Raw genomic sequence first — 19,845 nt, 5'->3', positions numbered from 1 at the left:
TCAGATTTGTATTTGCAAGGCATTGGTCTAAGTATTTACTTACAAGGATTTTCCTGTTTGTGGGGCCTCAGATTCCTTGCCTGTGTACATTCAGTCTGTCATCTGTCCGTCAAGGTCAAGCTCATTTGACTTATATCATCTCCACCACATCCATCACATTGACTGTGTGCTGACAGTCTGATATATATATATATATATATATATATATATATATATATATATATATATATTTTATCTTGTTTCAGTCATTAAACTACTGTCATGTGTTTTAGTTGAATGAATAGACCCCAGTACTTATTTTTGTAAAGCCTGGTACTTAATCTATTCGTTTCTGTTGTCAAACCACCATGTTGCAGGGAATGCAAACACACCCACACCAATTGTCAAGCAGTGGTGGGGTACAAACATAGACACACACACACGTGTGTGTGTGTACAGCAGGCTTCTTTCAGTTTCTGTCTACCAAATTCTCTCACAAGGTTTTGGTTGGCCCAAGGCTATAATAGAAGATATTTTCCCAAGTCACCATACAGTAGTACTGAACCCAGAACCTTATGGTTGAGAAGTAAACTTCTTATCACATAGCTATGCCTGCACCTATTGATATATGTTTGTTCCACAATCACAAGGTTTTAGGTTCAGTCCCATTGTGTGGTGCAATGGGCAAGTATATTTTGTTATATAGCCCTGGACTGACAAATGCCTTGTGAGTAAATTGGTAGATGGAAACTAAAGAGGTTTGTTGTATTTGTATATGCGTTAGTGTGTGTGTGTGTGCTTGTGTCTGTGATGAAAAGTAATATTTAATATCACTTAAACTATAGTTTTCTATTGTATAAATAATTTTATTTAATTCTCTTTTCAATGTGAGTTAATCTATTGAAAATTAAAACATTAATTTTAAAAGTATTTAAAAATAATTTTGCATTAGTACTACGTAATTTATATAGTATTATGGTAATTATATTATATTATATAATTTTATGGTAATGTAATTCTAAATCTTCAATTAACAGGTTGTTGACTGGATTCTTGGACCTGGTGAAAAACTACTTTCGTGCAATATTGATATTGGAGATACATGTGAAACAGCTGAAAAATTCAGGAAAACACATGAAGAATTGCAGATCAAGTGTGCTGTAAGAAAATAGTTATAGTACTTTCTCACATGTAACCCTTTTGTTACCATATTTCTGTTGACATATACTGCTTTTGTTTTAATTAATCCTGAAAATAATGAAAAATTTTGTAAAATGTCTCTGTTGCTATTAAGTTGGTGTTTGGAACTTAAATTAACATGAAGGTTTCATTGAAGGTTTTAACTTAAATCACTTTTAAACAGGAAGTTTGTGTCATAGGGCTAAGGGCAGTTTCAGGTGGATTGGTATTAGGAGGGGTTAACCGTTACATAGTTTGTATTTCAAGGTAAAATGAAGAAATATTAAAGAAAATTATGCTGAAAATGTCCATGTTACTACGTTACTAATCTTTGAAGATGCAAGAATGTGTTCCTTGCCTCATAAAGGAAACTTTTCTGGCCTTGATAGCTAATGTCCTATAGATTTTCAACTCTGGCACTACTAAGTTAAAATCAAATACAGTACATGACTTTTTTCTGTCTTCACAATCCACAATATTGATTCTGGACAGAACAATTCTGGGCATAAAACCTCATTGTCTGTGGAGAGGCAAAGGCTACTGAAATCAACCTAAAATGTAAATTGGGTTGGAAGAAAATTTAGGGTCCATGGTTCTTTTCATCCTAAAGAGAGCTTGAAGACACATTGAAGGATTTGTACCCAAGGCTTTAATAACTGGGGCCTCAGAAGGGCATATTCATTCATATTAAATTTAAATTCACACAGTTTAGTCAATTTTTATTTTTGTTCAAAAAAGTATTTGTTTTCTTGAAATTCAACTCAATATTGCATCTTGCTCTGTAGGAAACATACGGAAATTATGCTGAATTGCGGCATAAAGCAGAAAAACTTGTTGAAGAGGATCCAAGCTGTTCTGATGATATCCTTGCACAAAGAGACTATATGGATACAGTTTGTCGGAGTTTTGCTAGCAGATTAGAAAGACGCAAGATTCTGTTAATAACCTCAGTTCGGTTTCATCGTTTTGCTGAAGATGTAAGTTTATTTAGCACCAATAATTTATTAGACAAATTATTTGCTACAAATGATTTGTTTCTCAGTTCAGAACTGTTTAGTAGCAAAAATGATTATATAAAGTGAATCTTCTGATAACTCACTATGCTAGAGTAACAAAATGAATGTAGAAATCTTCAGAACATCTAATAATGCTATAGTCTATGATATTACAGAAATCAATTTTATTTTGCATGATGATGAAATTACAAGCCTTAAATAATATTTTCTATTTGGAGTGATATTTAATGGAAATGTGAAATAGCTTAATCTCCATGTGCTTTTGCTTTGTATTTATCTTTGTCATTGTTATGAAAGGCATCTATAGAGAGAACAAATGACTCAAAAGGCATCTATAGAGAGAACAAATGACTCAAAAGGCATCTATAGAGAGAACAAATGACTCAAAAGGCATCTATAGAGAGAACAAATGACTCAAAGCAAAATATAGCAACTATCAATGCTGTTATAAATAAATTATAAATTTAAGAACAAGGGAAAAGAATATGTAGCTAAATTTATCATTAGTACTGAAATAATTTTTTTAAGCATAAGCCTGAAAAAGACAAGAAAAGATAACCAAAAGTTATATAGCTACACACACAAAAAAAAAGGCTGATCTAAAAAGAGTTAAATCTAACATTGAAAAGTATTACAATATTTGTAATTCAGTTTGAGATTAATGATTTTAAAATAAGTTATTTCCTCTTTTAAGCATGAACAATAATTTGAGATAACTGAAAAAAAATTTATTTTAACAGAAAATATAATATAATAATATTTTTAAATATTTTAAAAACGCTGGAAGGTATTACAACTGTATGATGAGCTTTTTTGCTTCATTATTTGGTTGACGAAAACTTATAACTAAGTAGCCACATTCACGTTATAGAGTTTATAAATGATGTTATGAGAGAGTCTTGTCTCTATTCTGTAATTCATTGTTTAGATATAAAGACATTACAATAACATTAAGAAGCAAAGAAATAAGAAATGAATGTGCGCTTGTACAGTTGAGTAAGTCTAAGAAAGAAAACTATGTGAGTGATGCAATAGTAAAGGAGTTTATTATTGGCGTAAAATAATCATTATAAAATGCTGCGTCAAATATTAATTACACCTGTCAGACAATCTATGTCTCTGATAATTAATTAGTTGTATAGCCCAGACCAATTACTCAATAAGGGTTTCTTGCTAAATATATTTATTTTTAGATAAATATGATCTCCTCATTATATGGTCATTTGCAAGTGTTCAAGATATTTTCCAGTATTGTTATCTCCTATGTTTTCTAATATGTCTTCAGTTATCATCACATTTGGATGAGTTGTTGGAGTTTCTATGTTCTGAAACCAAACCTGAAAATTCTGCAATGGCTGCAACTGAACTTAATGATCTCAATGAGAAATGCAAAGAAATAGGTACTTCCTCTCAATTTACTTTTTACTTACAAAATGGTCTCATCATAATTGTATATGCTGTGTAAAATCAGCTTTCAAATACTGAATATTAAACATGAGCTCTATTGAATTACCTCTTTCTCAAAGTGGTAAGGGTGCATCGCCTAGTAGTTAAGGTGTATAGTGCTCATTTATTGGGTTGTAGATTTGAGTTTTGGATCTGGTTGTGTGCAGCAAAACACTTCATTTCATGTTAACCCAATACACTCGGCTGAAAATGATATCAGGGCACCTGAAGGTTAACCATGGTACTCCTAGTACTTGTGAGGGTTAAGCCTGCAATGGACTGTCATCTTGTTTAGTCTTGTCATATCAGCCTGAATACACTTGAAAGTCCAGACAAGAGCCAGATACATGAGTTTATAGGCTTGAGGCAGACATTTTTTTCCCAAAGTAAACAGTAAAATTATATATGTTGATGTTGTATTTGTTGTCCATGTCTCCATCTACAAATGTACATGAATGGCATAATTAAATTAAGTTATTGTGTTTTACAAGTCTTTAGTTTTTCTGTTTTCTATTTTCTTTTAACATTATCAAGATGCCTATATACAAAGGATAACATTGAATTTGTTTGTTTCCTATATTCTCTACCATCACTCTCTCTCCCCTAGATCATTCACTTTTGACATCCACTACTCTTTAATACCATTACCTGTCTCTATTACCTTCCATTACTCAATCTCTACACACAAGCAGTTGTGTAGCTGCCATTACTGTCTCTCTTCCATTATTCCCCAACACTTCCACTTTTTCATCATTTCCCCTCTATTATCCTCACACACCAATCACTCTGTTTCTTCCATCATACCCTTATTCCTGTCACACTCTTACAATGATCTTTCTGTTATTGTTGTTGCTTTTCGTCATGCTTCCTTGAACAAATGAAGACAGCCCAGAGTTGAGAAGGCTCTTCAGTCTTGTAAACAAGACAACCTTTCCAGTGTTGGTGTTACAATAAAATGCACCTGGTACACTCAGTAAAGTGGCCAGTGGTAGGAGACATTCAGTGGAAGAATCCAAGACAAAATTGGGCAGTAACTCTGAACAGAACTGATTTAGACAATGACTACCTGCTCAACCTATGTCAGCATGCAAAGCAGACTCAAAATGTTGTTGATGATGTTGTTGTTTGTAGTGGCAGTAGCAGTGGATCCAGTGACAATATCTTGCATTTTCTATTAACTCAAAAATATGGAATAATAAAAAAAAATGCAAAAATGATGTATTTTAATATCTACAACATTTACTCTCATTCTGTTTAACTTTTGCTTTTTTTTATAGACCAGTTAGCTATTCAAACTCTAAATGATGGACAAAGTCTCTTAGATGAAATGTCTCGGCCAATGAAGAACTCTATTGGGGTTGATATCACACCAGATTATGCTAGCCAAATAAAATACATCAATAAAAGTGTTGAAGATTTACAAGAAAGAAAGTTACGATGTGATGAACTTGCTGATGTTCGACGACTTAAAATGCAGCAGATCCTGCAGCTTTTTACATGTGAAAAAGATGCTGACCAGGTTTGATATACACCTCATAGTTTATCCTAACCCATAGAATTATAACAATGAGATTGTATATCAGAATGATTGTAGGATCCTATTTTCATAACTTCTGTTGAAAATTAAAACCATTGCAATTGATTATTTTTGTGGGAGATTTTACATTTCACAAAATTTTAGGATAATTTTAAAAATATTATTTAGGATCATTTCATTAGCTTATTCAAAGGAGAGAAGGGAATAGTTTGATGGGTTTTTCTTTGTTTGTTTTTCAAAACTTTTAAAACTTCCAAAAATAAGCAGCTTTGTGTTTTATCCCAAACTTTTACAAATTTCTACTCTAAGGAGTTTTACTGGATTAATTTCATAATACTCTGTTCGTTAGTCTCAGTTTCATCATTATCATGAATATCATTTTAAGCATCTGCTTTTCCATGCTTGCTTGGCTCGAATGAAGTTTATTGAGGCAGATTTTCTATGATCAGATACCCTGTCTGTTAGCAACTCTCACCTGTTTCCAGGTAAGGTAATATTTCCCCATGGCTAAGTACGCTTCTACAGAATATTAGAAGTGAGTGACATAGCTCATATGACAGTGACAATCATTTACAACCAAATGTCAAAACAAGGAGACACAAACACCCATGCACATACTTGCAACAGGCTTCTTTCAGTTTCTGTCCATCAAATTCACTCACAAGGCTTTGGTCAGCCCAAGACTATAGTAGAAGGCACTTGCCCAAGTACCACACTGTAGGACTGAACCTGGAACCATATGGTTGTAAAGTAAACTTCTTACTTCACAGCCAATACATATCTATCTATATCTATATATATCTATGTGTGTGTATCTTGTATATCTATCTATCTGTATGTGTGTGTGTATGTGAATTACCTATTCTGTTGCATGATAAAAATAGAGAATTTAGTACTTTGCCCAAATGATGTGATATGGACTTAGATTTCTTCAGCCAAGAGCTTACCAGCTCACTCATTTGATTTCATATCATCCTAATTGTTTAACTAGTTAATAGAGATTAGACTTACAACTCCCTACAGAAAATGGATGGAGGAAGCTTAATCCAGAAATAACTCCAGCCTCAGACTATTTGATTGATACCAAAATATTTTTTAAAAACTTGTAATTATCAGTTTATTTGAAAAATACTTTGTGAAATCATTATTTTTAAATTGTAGAATATTCAAATCATTATAATAATAAGAGTTTATAAAAATATTTATTTTAGTTATTTTTTTTAACTACAGGCAGTCCAGTGGATTTTAGAGTTGTGTGAAGTAATGGTGAAAAATCACACTGAAATGGGTCAGTCTAAAGAAGATGCTGAAAAACTACAAGATGACCACAAACGGTTTGAGTCCACAGCTCTTGTAAGATTCTATATCTTCAATTTTCTTCATATATGTATACTGTTTTGTTTTTTTCTTTGTTACTCCTCTAAATTTGTTTTCTGAACATTGGTTATTTTAGTCATCTCATACTATCATCATTATTTAACGTCCTGTTTTCCATGCTAGCATGGGTTTTATGGTTTGACTGGAGCTGGCAAGGCCAAGAGAGGCATCAGGCTCCATTGTCTGCTTTGGCATAGTTTCTACAGCTGGATGTCCTTCCTAATGCTAATCACTTTATAGAAATACTGGGAGCTTTTTATGTGGCTAGAGCACCAGTACTTTTTACCTGGCACAAGCACAGATGCTTTTTGACTCATCCCATTATGATTATTGTATTGCAATAATATAAAGAGATTAAAACCAGTCAAGTCCTGGTCAATGTAATTGACTCTCTACCGAACTCAAAAACTGCTGGCCCTGTGTCGGCACGTAAAAGCACCCACTATACTCTCGTAGTGGTTGACATTAAGAAGGGCATCCAGCTGTAGAAACTCTGCCAAATCAGATTGGAGTCTGGTGTAGCCATCTGGTTCACCAGTCTTCAGTCAAATCGTCCAACCCATGCTAGCATGGAAAGCAGACGTTAAATGATGATGATGATGATTTTCAAAGTCACATTTTTTGATACTTTGAGTACACTAATAGTTAGAATTCCTTAGAAATTCTTAGTTAAGTGAATGCATTTCCAACCTTTGATTCACCTTTCTATATGATATTAAATATATGTATATCAAATATATAGTATAATGAATATATATCATGGCACGTAAAAAACACCATCTGAATGTGGTTGATGCCAGGTCTGCCTGACTGGCTTCCATGCGGGTGGCACATAATTTGAGAGACAATAGCACTAATTTGAAGAAATAGTGCCACCTAGACTATCAAGCTTATGAAATATTTGAATAGAAATTATGTCAATATTTATAATTCTATATTGGAGTGGTCAAGACCTGCAAAAGGAAAGCTCAAGACAAAGAAGGATGGAAATGATTAGTGAAAACAATGTATATGTCCCAACTGCAGAAATATCATGGGAATGTCTTGACTTGACAGTGAACTTATTATTCAATGTTACATTTAAGAATGAAGATTAAAATATACACCTAACAGTAAGAGAGTTTGAAGTAGAATTAGAGTTGATGAAACAAGTTCAGGGAAGCTGAATAAGTAGCAGAATTAATACAATGGAGAAAACAGATGTTATTAAGACAGTTCTGTTAATTTCTTCATTTGAAATAAATTGACTTTGTTTCAATTAGTTTTCAAAAGTATGAAGAATTTAGTAAATTAACTTTGTCATTATTAAGTTGTTTTTATTTTTGAACTTAACCTTACCTGAAATTTTGATTAACAACTTTAATTTAGATCACTTTAAAACATGAAGTTTAATCATACAACCAGGATGTTCTAAGGTGGGTTGGTATCAAGAAGGATTAAGGGACTGATGATATCCTTTTCCTTTTGCAGTAGAGAACACAACTGCTCTTTTTGTGCACTAATCTGGTAACAATTGTATGATTATTTTATAATGATTTTTCATAGATCAAAAGCTATTTGGCTTCCTTCAAAACATATATGATATAGAAAACCGCAACTAAATAGATTGCTATACCTTAATGGATTTTCAATACATTTAAGTATATATCGTTGCCAGTGCCCCTGGACTGGCTCTTGTGCGGGTGGCATATAAGATGCACCATTTTGAGCGTGGCCGTTGCCAGTACCGCCTGACTGGCCTTCGTAGGATTTTCGAGTGAGATCGTTGCCAGTGCCCCTGGACTGGCTCTTGTGCGGGTGGCACATAAAATACACCATTTTGAGCGTGACCGTTGCCAGTACCGCCTGACTGGCCTTCGTGCGGGTGACACGTAAAAACACCCACTACACTTCCTGAGTGGTTGGCGTTAGGAAGGGCACCCAGCTGTAGAAACTCTGCCAAATTAGATTGGAGCCTGGTGTTGCCATCCGGTTTCACCAGTCCTCAGTCAAATCGTCCAACCCATGCTAGCATGGAAAGCGGACATTAAACAATGATGATGATGATGATGATGATATAACCTTGAAATTGAAAATAAAAATGGAACAGTGGAACAGCACCAAAAAGGATATAAACCACAACTGTACTAGAAGAAATTTTTACTGTATTTCTTCATATGTTTTTAAATCCTCAACTTCATCATTATTTTAGCATGTACTTTTCCGTGCTTACATTAGTCAGACAACCAGTTGTTTATTTTTATTTGTTAATAATAATGTATGTTCCTTATCTCTTATGTTTCTCCAGGAGACCTACCATTATGGAAAAGAACTCTTAGAAGCTGCTCTCTTTCTAAGACGATCATTAAGATACAATTTGGATGGCAATAATTTAATTGCTGAAAAACTTGAAAGAGCTTGGAAGAAATTTTCTCAGGGAACTTTAGAACGGACCAACCGTCTTACTGTATCAGTTATGTTCATGACTTCTTCTGATGAGGTAATGTAACATTTCACAATTAAAGTGGCTTGTAATTTGTTTTACTAAAACTTGAATTACTACAACCTTATTAGAATCTAAGTTATTAGCTTTAGTTTGATAAATTTTAAATTTTGTTTTATTCACATACACACATATGCACACACAGATGCATGTGTGTGCACACACACACACACACTTTCAAAGAATGATTATACCATAAGTAGGAATATTTGTTTGTGACACTCTACTTTGGACACCACACCATTGTCAAATTCACATTGGTCACCCTGTGAAAACATATGTTGATCACTTAACAGATGATACTGGATGATCCAGAGACCAGCTTTCACATACCATGGAAAATAGAGAGAGGTGGAAGATGATGGACCATGTTAATTGAAACAAGCTCAATTTGATGACTACAACATTGGTGACAGTGATAGTGTATGTTCCCACTGATGAAATTTATTCACTAAATCAGTGTTAAGTATCACTAACTGTGATTCAAAATAGAGATGTATACTGCAGTCAATGCATTTTTCAATAATAAAAGATGTAATAGTTTATTTAAAGTCACAAATTAATTATTGAAATTATATGTATAAGTATATACATATTGTTATTGACAGTTGCAGGCTTGGTTGTATGGTTGAAAATTTTACTTACCAATTACATGGTTCTGGGTTCAGTCCCACTGTGTGACACCTTGGGCAAGTGAATTCTACTATTAAAGTCTTAGGTCAACCAAAGCCTTGTGAGTGGATTTGGTTGGCTGAAACTGAAAGAAATCCATCGTGTGTGTGTATTGTGGGTGTACACATTAGCAGTAATATACATGAAGCAGTGATAGGAAATAAACAAACTTTAGGTTAGTTCAAATACGTTTGTGACATATTTTAAGTCCTAAAGGAAATTTCATTCCAGTTGACTGTGGGGAAAAAAATAGTTCGCATATGGTAAGGTGTAAATACACCAGTACCAGCTCAGTGGCACCCTCTCTCAGACCCCTAGATGCATTTCTGATTTATTAGGCTTCCTCAGTAGGAGATACTAAATGGAGATAGCCCTAAACTGATTAGAAAGCTTGCAGTGAAGTTGCATTTAGAAGTTAAAATGTGTCACAAATCATATTTGAAATACCTCCAAATTAATATTGAGAAGACTTGTCAATCCAAGTGAAATTGTAGTCATGACCAATGCTAGTGTCACATATTTGGCATCTGTGCCAGTGACACATAGAAAGCACCCTTCAAACTTTGGGCCTCACAGAGGCAGTGACGAGTGACCAAGACTTTTGACAATATACTATGCTTGAGAAGACCTGTCAAGCCAAGTGAGATTGTAGTCATGGCCAATGCCAGTGTTTTCTAACTGGCATCCATGCTGGTGTCATGTAAAAAGCACCCACTACACTCTTGGAGTGGTTGGTGTTAGGAAGAGCATCCAGTTGTAGAAAGCATGCCAAATCAGATTGAAATCAGATTGAAACCCCAGCTTACCAGTTTTCAGTCAAACCATCTAACTCATGCCAGCACGGAAAACAGATGTTAAATGATGATGATGATATATATCATCATCATTTATTTTCTGTTTTTCATGCTGGCATGGGTTAGACTCTGTGTGTGTGTGTGTCTTAATATTGCACTATAATTGTGTCATCATCATACAAAATTGTGCCATCATCATACGTAATTTGTTTCCAGTCTTCCATAAAAACATGTCTCTCCATAGTGAAATATTACCTTATTTGTAAACAGGTGAATGTTGGTAACAAGAAGGACATCTGGCCATAAAAAAATCTGCCACAACATTCTGTCTGACTCATGCAAACATGGAAAAGTAGACATTAAAATTATGAGGATAAGGCTGAATAAGTTAGTTTATAAAACTTTCTTGACGTAATAGTCATCTACAAAAAGAAGTGTATATAAAATCTATTTTAGGGAAAAATGGTGGTGTTTAATCATGAAATACATTACTTCAAAAAAGTGAAATAAGACAATAAAGAATCCTTGTTTGAGTTAGATTCAGAAATGGATTATGCTATTTATCTTGGTTTATCTAAAGAGAAAATATGGGCTTAAAATAACTCTGCTCATCTCACTGGAATGGCACTGGTGTAATGTTCTAAGCTGGAATATGAAAAAGATTACTCATATCTATGTGGTGCACTCTGTCTTTACATAACTGATGCTTTGCTGTACTTTAGAAAATTCCTACAATGCAGTCAGTCATCTCTAGATTGTGGTTAATTATTACTAGGAACTATATGATTTATAAAATATATACATATATATTTACACACACACACACACATGTGTATATATGTGCAGGTATATTTCCTTCCAAACCATATTATATGAGGTTTAGCCCCACTTTGTGACACCTTGAGCAAGTATCTTCTACAACCCTTGGGTAACCAAATTCTTGTGAGTGCATTTGGTATATAGAAACTGAAAGAAGCTTGTAGTGTGAATGTATGTTTTTATTGTGCTTCCTCATCTTGAGACCATGCAATAGTTGTAAATGAGTACCATGTCATACAAGTAGTGTCATTCATTTACTATCTTCTGAAACAATGTCCAATCACGGGCAAATATTACCTTGCTTGGAAACAAGTAAGGGCTGGTGATAGGAAGGGCATCCTATCAACCTGAACAAACTGTCTGACCCGTGTGAGCATGAAAAAGTAGACATTAAAAACAATGATGTCGATTGTGATAATAAAACGTAGCATGTAAAAAACACTTTTTGAGCGTGGTCGTTGCCAGAACCGTTTGACTGGCCCTCATGCTGGTGGCACATAAAAGCACCCACTATACTCTCGGAATGGTTGGTGTTAGGAAGGGCATCCAGCTGTAGAAACTTTGCAAGATCAGATTGAGCCTAGTGCAGCCTCTGGCTCACCAGTCTTCAGTCAAACTGTCCAACCCATGCCAGCATGGAAAGCTGACATTAAACGATGATGATGATGATACACAAGCTATCATCTTTTTTGCGCTGTAGAATTTAAGGTATTCTTCTGATAAATTGTTCTATACATATATACACAGAGTTTAAAAAAGCAGTGGATCAGGGGAACAGGAGAGGATGATTAATGTCATAAGAGTGAGAAGAGAGTAACAGGTGGTTAGAGATGGCATTAAAGGTGAATATAATGAGTGATGGTGTTACTGATGGTAAATATCAGTATGGGGTGGGGAAAGTTAAAAAGATAGAAGTGACTCAAGAAGGAGGCGGCAACAAGCACCAGCACAGAAAGGCAGGAGAGCTACAGTATCATGACACTCCATCACAAACATATAGATTAGAAAGTAGGGAAACAATGTGCAAGGTGTAATAGCGGGGAGAGAGGGAGATGTACAGTGACAGAGATGGAGGTCGGAAGTACAAAAGAGTGCCTATAGTGAGTGGAGCAGCAACAGTTAGTGAGGGATTTGATGGTAGATATGAGAAGGTGTCGAGAATGATAGCAGAAATTAAAGGTATTAAGGTGTGGTAGATCTAAGATGGAACTGAAAAGAGAGTGAGAGAGAGTGTGTATGTATGTATGCATATATGCACATGTGGTATATTATACATGTGTGTGTGTAGCAAACATATCTCGTTATTCTATATTTGAGACCCACTTTTTTTCAGGTCTCATCTAATTTCTTTACAAGATTTCCTTAATTTATTCCCGCTGTTCATGTTCCTTCATCAATTCAACATCATCATCATCATCATCATCGTTTAACGTCCGCTTTCCATGCTAGCATGGGTTGGACGATTTGACTGAGGACTGGTGAAACCAGATGGCTACACCAGGCTCCAATCTGATTTGGCAGAGTTTCTACATGTATCATATATTACTATTACATATTATTTTTCTGCATAAATTAGCCAAAAAGTTTTAGATGATTAATTATATACATAATCAAATAATTATAAATGCTAATTAAAAAAAAACATATCAAGTTTGATGATTACCATTTCTCACATTAACATAAATAAAACAATAAAATTACAGGTAAGGGAGATAAGAGTGTATAATTTTCATGCCTTATATATGTATGTATGTATCAGCTATGTGAAGTGAATTATTTCGACTGGGAATGAAAACTGTCAAACATATTAGCATATAGGTATTCAAACATATGTTAGAGTAGCACTCACATTATCATTAACCCTTTTGTTACCATAATTCTGTTGAATTACACTATCGTTATTTCAATTTAGTTTGAGAATAATGAAGCAGTTAGTAAAATAACTATCGTTATTAAGCTGGTGTTTAGGGTGGCAAACTGGCAAAATCATTAGCAAACTGGGCAAAATGCTAGCAGCATTCCATTCGTCTTCACATTCTGCGTTCAAATTGACTTTGCCTTTCATCTTTTCAGGGTCAATAAAAATTAGTATCAGGTGAACACTGGAATCAATGTAATCAATTCACCGCCACCCCCCCCCCCCCCACCCCCCACACATACACACTTAAAATTGCTGGCCTTGTGCCAACGTTTGAAATCATTATTAAGCTGTTTGGAATATTGAACTAGCATATATTTTTGACGGGAGTTTTTAACTTAGATCACTTTAAAACAGGGAACTTGCATCATAAAACTAGGGGCAGTGTGGTTGGGATCAAAAGGGCTAAGGAGTAAAAGCAATCCATCTCATTATTCTATTATATTTATAAGAAAACATGAAATATCAAAAGAATAGACTTTCAGATCATTTTTCAGTGTTGGTGTTATCATAATAAAATACACCTGCATTAAACTTGTATTTCATAATTCCCACTTTTATCTAGATGTACATGTGTGTAGGTGAATATTTATATGCATGGCTGTGTGCATATATACGTATGTATATATGCTTAGCTGTAGAAACACTGCCAGATCAGATTAGAGCCTGGTACAGCCTCCTGGCTTCCCAGACCCCAGTCGAACCGTCCAACACATACCAGCATGGAAAACGGACATTAAACGATGATGATGATGATGATGATATATATGTAATAACAGTTTGACTCAGCTCCGCATGACTTAAAGTCTCGTGGGCACATAGGATATTCTAGCTCATCAGACACTAGGAGCAGAATGAGGGTTCTGAAAGAAATTCAAGAGGCTTCTGAGTGTTTAGGCCTCTGTTGGTAGGTACAGGTCACATGATATTAATGCTATCAAAGCAATACCAGCTGCTTTCTTTATTTCTAGGCTCACATGTTCAGACAAGATGTATGTATGAATTGGTTTGTTATATAAAACCTTATATATTATTTTCTATCTAAACAGATTCTGAATCGTATTGATGAATTGTTCACAACAATGTTTGATCTGACTGAACATTCATTACCATTACAACCTGAAGTAAGGAATAAACATCAAACTCTCAATGATAAACTTTCAGCTGATGCCCAGGACACCATTGAAATGGGTAAAGCTTTACTACAAAGACTTGCTTTGCCAATAATAGTACTGGACGAGTAAGTATTTATACGTACATATATATAATACATAAATACATATAACTGTTCCTCACTTTTCCTATATACTCGTGTTACTTCTACCCACCCACACTTCCTGTTCTGCCTCTCTTCTATTCTCCTTGCACCATGAGGGTCCAGACTGGCACCTTATTACCACTATTTTATTTCTATTTCTCTCTGCTTCACCCCACCAATTACACCCATTCATTCTTCTATAATAGGAGTAGCCATGTAGATTCTCTATCTCTACAGCAAAACAAAACAAAAAAACAAAATTGTTCTAGCCCTTCATTTTCATTTTGCATAAAGACACCTTCTCTACTGTAGCACCATTCAGTCAAAGTAGATCATAGTCTTGCAAGCTGCATGGTAGCTTCACTAGTGCTGGTGCCACAAAAAAAGTACCCACTCTGTAAAGTAGCTGACTTAGGAAGGACATCCAACTGCAATTTGAGGATTGCATTATGCTGCAATGTCCATAGACTGCATCAGTGGATCCTGTCAAATTGTCCAACCCATATCAGCATGGAAAATGGATGTTAAAAGATGATGATGATATATTTATACTGAACACTTTGGGTGTTTTGTTATTATGGTTCAACCTCTTCTTCTTTTTTTTTCTGTTAAATAAGTTAATGTGGGGAGAAGAAACAGGACCCATGACATTTGCAAACCCTCCTAGATCAGTGAGATTGATGTAGTTGATGCTCAGCCTGAATACTTGCAGTTCAATATCTGCAGCAAAAAATGTATTAAAAAAAATTCTTAATAAAGCACTTGGGCAGGGAGGGAACCAGGGATGTGATCTGAATGTTTGCCAAAGAAAAAACTCTGTTATTGACAACTAAAGATCAGGTGGTTGTGAGTTAAATCTATATGAACAAATTTCCATGGTATTTAACAAATATTTCCTGCTGTGTTTATTAAATTGAAAGAAAACTAAACACTGTTTTACATAGGAATTAATTACTAAGGTTTATAAATCTTATATACTCTATTGTTGTTGTTGTTATTATTGTGTATCCTTAATCGAAATTGAATCAAATTCGATGACTGGCACCCATGCCAGTGGAGTGCTAACAGCACCATCCAAACAGGATCATTGCCAGAGCTGCTGTCTGGCTTCCGTGCCGGTGGCATGTAAAAAGCACCATTTGAGTGTGATCGTTACCAGCGTCATCTTACTGGCACTTGTGCCGGAGGCACGTGAACAAAACATTTGAGTGAGGTCATTGCCAGTGCTGCTGGACTGACTCCTGTGCAGGTGGCACGTAAAAAACACCATTCGAGCATGGCCGTTGCCAGTACCGCCTGACTGGCCCTCATGCTGGTGGCATGTAAAAAGCACCCACTACACTCTCGGAGTGGTTGGCGTTAGGAAGGGTATCCAGCTGTAGAAACTCTGCCAGATCAGATTGAAGCCTGGTGAAGCCATCTAGTTCACCAGTCCTCAGTCAAATCGTCCAACACATGCTAGCATGGAAAGCGGACGTTAAACGATAATGATGATGATCCTTAAATCAGTTCTGATCAAGCAGACCTACAGGTCTTGTTTATAAAGATAGACAAGCTAGTTTATCCCTTGTCTAAACAAATTCTAAATTGTATTGATCAGCTGTTCACAAAATTTAGATCTGACTGAATATTTATTACCAATATAACCTGAAATGAAAACTAAACATCACAACGGTCAAAAATAACGTGTGGGTTGATACTGGGCATCTTTCCTCACTTGTAGACATGGCTGTGTGGTCAAGAAGTTTACTTCCCAACTATATGGCTTCAGATTCAGTCTCACACTATGGCATATTTTGTGAGAGTTTTTCCATCCTAGCCCTAGGCTGACCGAAGCCTTGCAGGTGAATTTGTTAAACAGAAACTGAAAGAAGCACATTGTGAGTGTTTGTGTTTCCTTGTCTTGACATTGTGTGATAATTTCAAACAAGTGTTACTGTGATATAAGTTGTGTCATTTGTTTCCAGTCTTCCATGAAAACATGCTGTTTCATGAAAAATATAACGTTGCTTGGAAATGGGTGTTGGTGATTGGAAGAACATTTAGCCATAAAAAACTTGCCTCAATAAATTCCTAAATTCTGTCTGACTCAGACATAAAAAGTTTTGATGAGTCTATTTAAGGTTACGTTTTCTAACGAGTTGTTCATTTTTTAACATGATGGGGTATAATTTAAGAAAGATTTGTTATTTCTAGTGGTCCAAGTGAACTGTTAATCTTTTTGTTTCTATATTTGTTTCTATATTTTGAGCGTGGCCGTTGCCAGTACCGCCTGATTGGCCTTCATGCGGGTGACACGTAAAAGCACCCACTACACTCTCGGAGTGGTTGACAATAAGAAGGGCATCCAGCTGTAGAAACTCTGCCAGATCAGACTGGCGCCTAGTGCAGCCATCTGGTTTGCCAGTCCTCAGTCAAATCATCCAACCCATGCTAGCATGGAAAGCGGACGTTAAACGATGATGATGATGATTTCAGTTGAAATACACTGTTTTGGTTTCAATTAACTTTTAAAATAATGAAAAATTATCAACTTAGTCATTATTAAGCTTTTTTTTTTATTAAGCTTCATTTGAAACATGAAATATTGCTGGAAGTTTTTAATTTAGATCACTTTGAAACAGGAAGTTTGTATCATAAAACCAGGTATGGTGTTAGGCAAGTTGGTATCAAATGGGTTAAAGCTCTTTTGGTGGTTTACAACAGTGAAATATTTAACTGTTTATTGTTGTTAGGAATCGTAAATTATGAGGGTATTTATGTAAATCATTAAAACGAGTTCCATGCTTTGAGACATTAAATTTAGAAGTATATCAACATATTTTGAAGTAGTGGCACAGCATATAAAACTGCTGAATTTTATAGTTTACAACAAAGTTTGTGATTTCAATCTAGCCTAAAGAATTGTTTATATGTAAAAAATAGCATCTGGATTTGCTGAAGCATTAACTGATTGAAACACTGTAAACATCAAATAAGAGAAAGCTTACTCATTCCAATGATCATTATTAATATATTTTAGTCTAGTCTTCCATTATAGACAACTTGCTAACATCTGCCACTTCACTTCTTATAATGCATTCTTGCTGCATATTCATAACACCTGTGTTCAGTTATCTGATGTCTCTGATTTTCCCCTCTGTCTCCCATCTAATATTATTACACAGACAACATATCATTATGTAATACCTTTGTTGAGTTTGTGTGTGTGTGTGAGTGTTCTATCTTAAGTGTTTTACAGACTTGGCTAACACAATAATACATTCCCTGTACATTCAAAGAAACAACCATTTCGCTGTTAGTTTTTTGAAAACAATTTTTTTTACTCGGTGTATATTGCATTACCCCCTTTCTGCTGCTGCTGCTGACAATTTATTTAAAGAAAGGGACTAATTAGCTATTTTAAATACAGTAAGTAGTTTAGTGGGTAAATCACATGAACTGTTAGGAGGGCAGGAAAGTATGTAGAGTTGCAGACTCCTAGAAAAGTGTAAGGGAAATGGGTAGAGGCTGGGTGCAGAGGATTTATAAGGTTCTCTGCTAGGGAATGGATTTGAGTGCTGGGTGTGGTTGGACATGCGGTGAAGAAGTAGGTGAGGAAGGTTTGTTGGGTAGCAGAAGTTGGTTCATGTTGGATGGTGCAAATGTTGGTGAGCAGCAGTTAAAGAGGTACTGGGTAAGGAAGGCATCATAATGAAGTATCAGCCTGCTAAATGAAAACATATAGTATTTAAATGGCCAAAATATTGATGACTAGACATATTGGCAGCAAAAGATTCCACTGCTGACATTTTCTAATAAAGTAAAAAGTAGTTTTGGGGATAAATTACATAAACTCTTAAATCATTTCATTTGGTAAAATAAATGTTTTGGTTTAATACCATTCTTCTTCAAATTCCACCACACCTTTTCACATAACAGTTAATCATATATTATTAAAAGTAGAAATTTTCATACCTAATGTTTCTAATCTAGTTTATTTATGAACAATGAACAGAGTTACTGCTAATTTTTTTTTTTTTTTAATTTAGATAATTTTCTTTTCACAAGTAATCTGCCTTTAATTCATGCTGGAATGATTTTAAAAATGAGTTTTAAATTGAATTCTGTCAACACTGACTTCAAGCTTTAAATAAATGTACTGTAAAAATATTCAAGGCAAATCTTATATTTGGGATGGGGGTGGGGGAAGGCTTATTTCTAAATATTTCTAATATTTTGATAAATTTAACTTGAGTGTTTAAATATCTTTTCATTTCACTATCACTGTTAATATATATATACATGTATCTTTCAGAAGCAGTGAAAATATCATAAAAGAAGATGCCAAAGCTTCAAGTATTATTATGGCACGATTACATAAAATAGAACAATCATTAGGTGAACTAAATGAATTATGGACTGAAATTAACTCAATTTCTTCAAATAAACCAAAGGTTTATCCAAGATCAAGCGAAACTCAAAAAGCAAAACCGCAATCTCAGAGGAAACCCTCTTACCCACCAGAAAGAAAGCGTGAACAGACTGAACAAATTCTCTCTTCTCAAAATCAGTCTTTACATAGTTCCAGGAAAAATCTTTCAAATGACAATTATATTAATGAGAATGTTGCAAACATAACTGATAGAGATGTGCAGGAAATAATTCCTTCTGAGCCATACATGTCCTCTGTTATGACTGCACCATATGAATTCAATAATGCAGCCCAGAAAGATGATGATCTTCTTCAAAGGTTGCAAGATGTAAGTATCGTTTAAGATGGCTCAAGCATTATTAATAATATTCAAAATCATTATTAATTCAAAGCCAATCACCATCCTCTTTCTTTCTATCTCTCTTCCTTCTCTTTATATCAGCAAGCTGACACATACACTATCAAAGTTTTTTATATCTTCCAAAGCGATTAATCAGCACCTTCATAATTTAAATCTAACCCTTTTGGCTAATACCTATACGTATTACACAATAAATAGCTCCTTAATGCTTTCACTGGAGGGCGTAAATTGGAATATAATAATAAAAAAAACAACACATTAACACATTATATAAGCATTACTAAATACTAATATTACTAAAATTTATTTCATATATATCAGTTTTAATTTTCCATGTATATAACACATTAGGATATTTTGAAAATTCATTTTAATTCTTTGCTATCGATGACTGGTGAGATTTTGACAGCAATTTCTTTTAGTTCATCTATATTGAATGATACACATTTTTATTTCACTTACAGAAGAATTAATTTCTAAATTCAAAGCAATGTTACGAAATTTTAATTTAGAAGATTTTTAGTTTTGAAGATAGAGATATTTTATTTAAGATGCCTATTATTAGACACTTAAAACAACAGATATTTCATATA

At 34.6% G+C, this 19,845-nt stretch overlaps 1 protein-coding gene across 1 annotated transcript in view; it reads left to right on the top strand.

Moving 5' to 3' along the window:
* LOC106879224 (SEC14 domain and spectrin repeat-containing protein 1-B) overlaps positions 1-19,845 on the top strand; it is a 41,639-nt gene that overhangs the window by 16,542 nt on the left and 5,252 nt on the right. The window contains exons 10-17 of the mRNA XM_089338181.1: positions 1,017-1,139; positions 1,944-2,135; positions 3,460-3,574; positions 4,898-5,139; positions 6,388-6,510; positions 8,822-9,013; positions 14,269-14,459; positions 18,775-19,219. Of these exons, the coding sequence (XP_089194307.1) occupies positions 1,017-1,139; positions 1,944-2,135; positions 3,460-3,574; positions 4,898-5,139; positions 6,388-6,510; positions 8,822-9,013; positions 14,269-14,459; positions 18,775-19,219 (1,623 nt within the window). The remainder of the gene's footprint in view (positions 1-1,016; positions 1,140-1,943; positions 2,136-3,459; positions 3,575-4,897; positions 5,140-6,387; positions 6,511-8,821; positions 9,014-14,268; positions 14,460-18,774; positions 19,220-19,845) is intronic.

This window comes from Octopus bimaculoides, chromosome 2 (genome assembly GCF_046866305.1).
Source record: "Octopus bimaculoides isolate indiv1 chromosome 2, ASM4686630v1, whole genome shotgun sequence".
Lineage (NCBI taxonomy): Eukaryota > Metazoa > Mollusca > Cephalopoda > Octopoda > Octopodidae > Octopus > Octopus bimaculoides.
The sequence above is the reverse complement of the archived record's forward strand: the minus strand, read 5'-3'. Positions and strand labels throughout refer to the sequence as shown.